The sequence below is a fragment of the Musca vetustissima genome, unplaced genomic scaffold, assembly GCF_032173495.1.
Source record: "Musca vetustissima isolate MV318-11 ecotype Yass unplaced genomic scaffold, APGP_CSIRO_Mvet_v1 utg39693, whole genome shotgun sequence".
In the NCBI taxonomy this organism is placed as follows: Eukaryota; Metazoa; Arthropoda; class Insecta; order Diptera; family Muscidae; genus Musca; species Musca vetustissima.
The window spans coordinates 68,709-76,012 of record NW_026886442.1 but is presented as its reverse complement, the minus strand read 5'-3'; the positions used below and the strand labels follow the sequence as shown (position 1 = coordinate 76,012).

The 7,304-nt window shown below is 31.6% G+C and overlaps 1 protein-coding gene across 2 annotated transcripts in view; it reads right to left on the bottom strand.

The window, feature by feature from the left end:
• Positions 1–1,075: 1,075 nt before the first annotated feature.
• LOC133333948 (protein EFR3 homolog cmp44E) overlaps positions 1,076–7,304 on the bottom strand; it is a 28,489-nt gene continuing 22,260 nt past the window's right edge. For both annotated transcript variants that reach the window (XM_061542258.1, XM_061542259.1), the window contains exons 4-9: positions 6,211–6,462; positions 5,246–5,376; positions 4,318–5,181; positions 3,778–4,243; positions 3,483–3,641; positions 1,076–1,225 (exon numbers count right to left, since the gene is read on the bottom strand). In XM_061542258.1, coding sequence (XP_061398242.1) covers positions 1,091–1,225; positions 3,483–3,641; positions 3,778–4,243; positions 4,318–5,181; positions 5,246–5,376; positions 6,211–6,462 — 2,007 coding nt within the window. In that variant the 3' untranslated portion in view covers positions 1,076–1,090. The remainder of the gene's footprint in view (positions 1,226–3,482; positions 3,642–3,777; positions 4,244–4,317; positions 5,182–5,245; positions 5,377–6,210; positions 6,463–7,304) is intronic.

Genomic DNA, 7,304 nt, shown 5'->3' with positions numbered 1-7,304 from the left:
TTTAGATTTAAATGGTAAATGGTGCTCCAAAGTTCCAAATATTTTTCAAAAAAAAAAAATAAACAAGAATTCAAAATGTTTTCATAATAAAAATAAATTAAGAAAAACATTTTACATTTTTTTACAAATAAAATAGATTTTTTAAATTGCAATTTTTTGTTCATTATTTGAAATTCACAAAATCATCTAATTTTTCTTGATAGTGATTGCTTTAAGACTGACTGGTTTTAAACTTCAATAAAACACGTTTTGTTTAGAGGGTGGTTGTTTTTTTTTTTAATTTTTATTCTTTATTTTTTGTTTTGTTTTTTAAGAAATACATAAATAAATTCCAAAAAACATTATTGTTTTTATTATTATGTATATAATTATTATTTTCAGTAAATATAATAAAAAAACATTATTAAATAAAAAAAAATACAATGAACAACAACTTATAAAAAGGGATGATAACACCTGCATACCTTCTTTTTATATATATAGGAAACAAACATAAAAATTATATATAAATTACAATACAATACAATAGTATTTGTTATTTTTTTTTAATTCTTTCAATTCAATTTAACAAACAAATTAGCTAATAATTATTATTATTTTTTTTAATTTTATTTTAAATATTCTATAATGTATATATCTGTATAGGTATATGTTTGCTTTAAAGGTTATGTATATATTTTTTATTATTATATGTATAAGGAAATATCGTGTGCCTTAAACAAACAGAAAAATATCTTTTTTATTATTAATTCGTCTTTTTGTTTTGTGGGTTATTTAAAAAAAAACAAATTGCTTATGTTTTGACTAAGAGGGAGGAGTGTTGGAGGAAGGGAAGAGAGGTGGAGGATTATATATGTATATAAAATTTGTTAAATTTTGTAATACTCTTAATAATTAGAAATATAACAATTTTATTGTTATCTTTCTTTTTGAAAAACAAGTAACAAAGCCAATTTTTATTTAATAGTTTTTTTTTTCTTTTTGTATAAATATTTTTTTTAACATTTTAAATATAAACATTTTTTTATATATAGAGTAGTAGTATATAGGGTATGATGGTGGTGTGGTTATTTTGTTTTTTGTTCTTTTTTTAGTAATAAAATAATTCGGGAAAGTTGGTTTCATAAATCGGTTTCTCATTTTGGTTAGTGGCATTCTGTGGAGTCTTGTTGTCAATTGATAGGGAATTGAAGAGGTCATTCAAACGATTTTGGATGACATCGTGCTGGAAAGAAAAAAAAATTTAAAAAGACAATGTTAGTAAAATATACACAGATTTGAGATGTAAGAACACTATTCAAATGGATTATTTAAAGATTATTTTTAAAGGCCTAAAAAAGTCTTCAAGGCTTGGATTTTTTAAAGAATATTTTTCAAAACCTAAAATAGGGCGTGGATTTTGTAAAGAATATTTTTCAAGGCCTAAAAAAGGCGTGGATTTGTTAAAGAATATTTTTCAAGGCCTATGACAAGCCGTGGATTTTTTAAAGAATATTTTTCTAAGGACCCACACAAGGCGTGGATTTTTTAAAGAATATTTTTCAAGGCCTTAGACAAGGCGAGGATTTTTTAAAGAATATTTTTCAAGGCCTAAAAAAGGCGTGGATTTTGTAAAGAATATTTTTCAAGGCCTAAAAAAGGCGTGGATTTTGTAAAGAATATTTTTCAAGGCCTAAAAAAGGCGTGGATTTTGTAAAGAATATTTTTCAAGGCCTAAAAAAGGCGTGGATTTTGTAAAGAATATTTTTCAAGGCCTAAAAAAGGCGTGGATTTTGTAAAGAATATTTTTCAAGGCCTAAAAAAGGCGTGGATTTTGTAAAGAATATTTTTCAAGGCCTATAAAGTCTTTTTCAAGGCCTTGACAAAAGGCGTGGATGAAGAATATTTTCAAGGCGTAAAAAAGGCGTGGATTTTTTAAATCCAACAGTCGGTTTTACGATCTGAAACTACCCGAGTCTTACTTGTCCAACGACTGTCATCTCACCCCCACTCTGTACAAAAAGTGAGTGGGCTACAACAACAACTTTTTCAAGACCTAATCCCAGAAAAACTTGATTGACAAATATCAAAACATTATCTAAAGAGGCAGGATGTTCTCGAGAGGATAGTTCAGTAAGTCTGTCTAACTAGTCGAAGATTTCCTTACTTTGTTCCTTTAAACTATCGCGGATAGCGTTAAGAGTCCTGTGTAGGTCGTTCCCTCCCAGAACTACAGTCTTGTCAGCCAGAGACAGATTTTCATCAGTTCTGACTTGCTCGTTTGTAAATAGAATTGCCGGGTCGTCAACGTTCGGCTGGATTTTTTAAAGAATATTATTGAAGGCCTAAAATAGGCGTGGATTTTTTAAAGAATATTTTTCAAGGCTGGATTTTTTAAAGAATTTTTTTCCAGGCTGGATTTTTAAAGAATATTATTGAAGGCCTAAAAAATGCGTGGATTTTGTAAAGAATATTTTTCAAGGCTGGATTTTTTTAAAGAATATTATTGAAGGCCTAAAAAATGCGTGGATTTTGTAAAGAATATTTTTCAAGGCTGGATTTTTTTAAAGAATATTATTGAAGGCCTAAAAAATGCGTGGATTTTGTAAAGAATATTTTTCAAGGCTGGATTTTTTTAAAGAATATTATTGAAGGCCTAAAAAATGCGTGGATTTTTTTAAAGAATATTATTGAAGGCCTAAAAAATGCGTGGATTTTGTAAAGAATATTTTTCAAGGCCTTGACAAAAGGCGTGGATTTTTTGAAGAATATTTTCAAGGCGTAAAAAAGGCGTGGATTTTTTAAATCCAACAGTCGGTTTTACGATCTGAAACTACCCGAGTCTTACTTGTCCAACGACTGTCATCTCACCCCCACTCTGTACAAAAAGTGAGTGGGCTACAACAACAACTTTTTCAAGACCTAATCCCAGAAAAACTTGATTGACAAATATCAAAACATTATCTAAAGAGGCAGGATGTTCTCGAGAGGACAGTTCAGTAAGTCTGTCTAACTGGTCGAAGATTTCCTTACTTTGTTCCTTTAAACTATCGCGGATAGCGTTAAGAGTCCTGTGTAGGTCGTTCCCTCCCAGAACTACAGTCCTGTCAGCCAGAGACAGATTTTCATCAGTTCTGACTTGCTCGTTTGTAAATAGAATTGCCGGGTCGTCAACGTTCGGATTCGAAATTGATGCACTTGTAACAGATACAGCTGCAGGTGCCAAGGCATCCACACCTAGAACAGCCGGATCACAATCGCTTGATCTCGACGACACGTGGCTTGTGACCTCACCAATGATTGCCGCCGGTACTGGTTTATTAACTCCCTGCACCGTAACTTTATACTTTTTGTTTCTTTTACCCATCGTAGTTAATTAATTTAAGGGCACTAGTCCGATCCATTTATGTCCACGAGGGATTGTGGGATATATGGGATATAGAATATATATCCCCTAATTCGGTTTTAATTTTTGTGTGTTAAATTCCAGCCATTTTTCTTACCTTCGGTTCAGTACGTTTCATAAGATCCTCAAAATCGCTTTCACGGAAAGCGCGAACAATTTGTTTTTGTTTTTCCTGTTGTTCTCTCTTAACGGATTCTGGTGGTTCGGCCAAATAACGTTTCATGGCATCAACGGTATATTCAGGAGCTAAGGCCTTCTGTAATGATAACAAAAAATACCAAACAAAATAAATATTAGTTTTTATTTGTTCTTCAGGTTAATTTTAAACCTTTTACTCCCCTCCTCCCCCCTCACATAAATATAAATCCATTCTCCCCGCCCCCCTTACTAACCTTCGATACACCCGGTGAACTGCTAATACTATCCGCATCAGCATTATATGCTGTCAAATCAGCTGAACTGTTACGTTGAGTCATGTGATTGCTGCTGACCGACTCGACCCATGAATGACGATGACCTGGATTATCGGATTGATTGAGGGCATACGGTACACCCGTTTGCAAACGATTGAAATCCATGCCAGCATTTTGTAAACATTCAGCCAGAGCCATTTTATCAATGGCCAAATGGGGTAAATTTAAATTATAGGATTTGTTCGATTTCTTTGTATCCAATAGAGGTGGCAGCAAATAGGTAGCCTCTTGTTTACGATCTTCAATGATTTTTTGCGCATATTCGAGTAGATTATTAATGCCCGTAACCCGGGCGGTTAGGGTCAACAATGCAATGGCAATAATTTGAAGGCAACATTTGTGGATATTACTCAACTCATCGGAGGTGTTGGCGACTTGTTGTATACTAGAAAAAGAAATACGAAAGAGGATTATTTTTTTAGTTTAATTTTAAAAAAATATGGGGTGAGGAGAACTTACCCCAATATAAATAGTAGAAACTCTTGTACCGTTTCCCCACAAGCCATTTCCACAATAAGTAATGCAGCCGTATTATAACTTGATGTCAGCGAATCCAATTTCTCCGACAATGCCATACTATCAATGAGGGCCTGCATAATATTTGCCCCATATTTGTGGGTAAATATAATATCCGAACGCGATGGTGTCTCCTGGGAGAGGGCAGCATACGGTTTAATACTAACCGTACTTAGCACCTTTTCATTTTGATGCCTATCCAATAGGGATTGGAATATTTGCATTACAATAATCCTTGTGGGATCATGGGGCGCACGGGCCATTTTCAGCAATGGTTGTAAGAAACTTGCCGGGAATGCTTTTTCAAATGAGGTGGTACTATATTGTGTACCCACCTTAAGTAGCGATTTCAAGAGGATATTTTGTAACATTTGATCGCCTTTGCTTTTCTTCGAGAGATCCGGTACCGTATTCATAATGAAAAGCATAATTTCAATTTTCTGATAATCAGGATGATGATTGGCAAATTCACCCAAAGCATTAATGAGAGCCTCTTGATATTGTGATTCTTCGGGTGTTATTTCAGTTGTAGTGCTGACACTAGTTCTCAAATGGGTCAATAGATTATTGATAATATCCAAGGCTGAAGGGCCAACACTTTCACCCGCTGCAATGGCAATAATTTTCGAAAGGACCACAGCCAAAGAGGTTCGTGTCTTGGGCGATGATTTGAAATTATTATCCAAATGTTGCATAAGGGTTTCGACAACAGTATACGAATATTGGGGCTGTATGGAAATCATAACAATACGGAATGTGTGTATGGCAAATGTGTTTGGTACCCATAGCTCATGGCGATCCAAGTGGCTGCAGGGGGAAAATAAAAAAAATTAAATTAAGTTCTCAAATAAATTAAAATATTAAAACTCACGTTAGCAAGGGTTTTAGGACACTGCGTATATGTCCAAATGAGGCACGACCAACCAATTCTCTCAATACTTCCTCAGCCAAGACGGGTGGGGTAACCACAGTGGCATCTTCCACCGGTGTCAAATCGCCAGACTAAATTTGTGGGGTAAAGTATAAAAAAATTAGCATTTAACTTATATTTTGATTTCAAAATTATTATTAATTATTTTTCTACAAAACATCTAATAATTATATTTTTTCATTATTATTATTTTAACAACAAATTTATAAATTGTATTAATTATATATTACCGCCAACATGTTTTTCTTCACAAACATAACGTTAACGCCAAACTGTGTGTGTGTACATATCACGCATTATAGACGAGACAAGTGTATTTTCATGTGTGTGTTTGTTAATTTGTGGCATATTTTTTTAAGTGTGAAAGCAAAGAAAATTCGGTTTTGGGTAAATATTTAAATATTATTTTGTGAATTTGTTGCATGTAAATTGCATTTTTTTTTTAAATTTTTGTGTTTTTCAATAATTTGGATTTCAAATAAAATTACAAAAAAGAAAAAAATGAAACAAACAACAATACAGAATAATAAAACAATTTCAACAATTCAAATATTGTATATTAAAAAAATATTGATATATAAGGATACTGGGAAAAAAGTGAGGTTAGAAAAGTTTATTTAAATCAAATTTATTTTGAATTTATTAATAGAACTGTATTTTTTTATTAAATCAACTTTTTTAAAAATAATAAAATATCATAATCTCACTTCTTGAGTTTTTAGTTTTTTTTATTTTCAAATTAACCATTCTAACCCCACTGTCTTCATATAAATATTAAATTTTATGGCTAAGTGCATAATAAAATTTGCATATTTTTTTAATTAAAAAGCAATTCAAAAAATAAGGAAAGCAAAAAACGAAAAAATGGCAGACAAAAAATTGCCACAATATTTCATAATTCTCACCTGCATATTAAATAACAGCGATGGTACGATTTTTTCCATATGTTGTTTTTCCCAAATATTCTCAACCAAATCATCGGAGACCGTTTTACGTATCACACCCTGCAAACCTTTAATGCCAGCCAATCGTATACTGTCACGCAGTTCGATATTATCATTATTCCCATAGCACATGGAAGAGAATTTTGAAATGAAAAAGTCATAACGACGATGATAGGAGGGTGTGTCCTCATTAATGTTGGCAAATTTAACAAACTGCAAGGAAAAAAAGAAAAAATACAAATATTAATAAAATATGTAGGAAATGTTGGAGGAGGAAATTATCAAGGAAAATGGGAAATATTTCACTATATGGGAAGGGTCAAAAGCAATAACATTTAAATGAAATGGAGGTCAATAAAATGGAATGATGTTTGTCATAATTAATGTAAGTATTGTAGGTCAGTTTTTAATAAAATATGGGTGAACGTTAATTCTGTCATATCGATATACATACATATATTATTAAAAACTGACGTACAAACAAAACAACTGATGGAGTGACAAAAAAAAAAAAACTATGAAAAGGTTGTGCCTGAAATGGTGGTCATAAAAATATTGAGGGGCTAGCTTTTAAGGTTTGAAAAATAAACGGGCCAAGTAAAATAGACAAAGACTTAATTTATTTAGACTATTTAAAGGTCGTTTACATTAAATCGGATTTGGTTAACCCAGTGGGTTTAAATTTTCAATTCCTTTGGATATATGCCAAATAAATCCTTATAAAGTAACTAACTAATGTAAATGCCGTATTATTAACAATGATATGTGGGTGAAATAATTATTGCCTTATTCAACCCAAAAAAAAGGTTTACATTTTACCGGATTTGGTTAACCCAGTGGGTTTAAATTGTCAATTACTTTGAATATATGTCAAATAAATCCTCATGTAAATGCCGTATAACCTTAATTTATATACAGCTTAATAGTCATACATGTTTTAAAAACAAGGACACTAGAAATATTATTTTTATTATATTATATTATATTATATTATTTTTAATATACGTATTAAAAACATAACCTAAAGCTGCCAAGGAGTACATAATTTTTAAAAT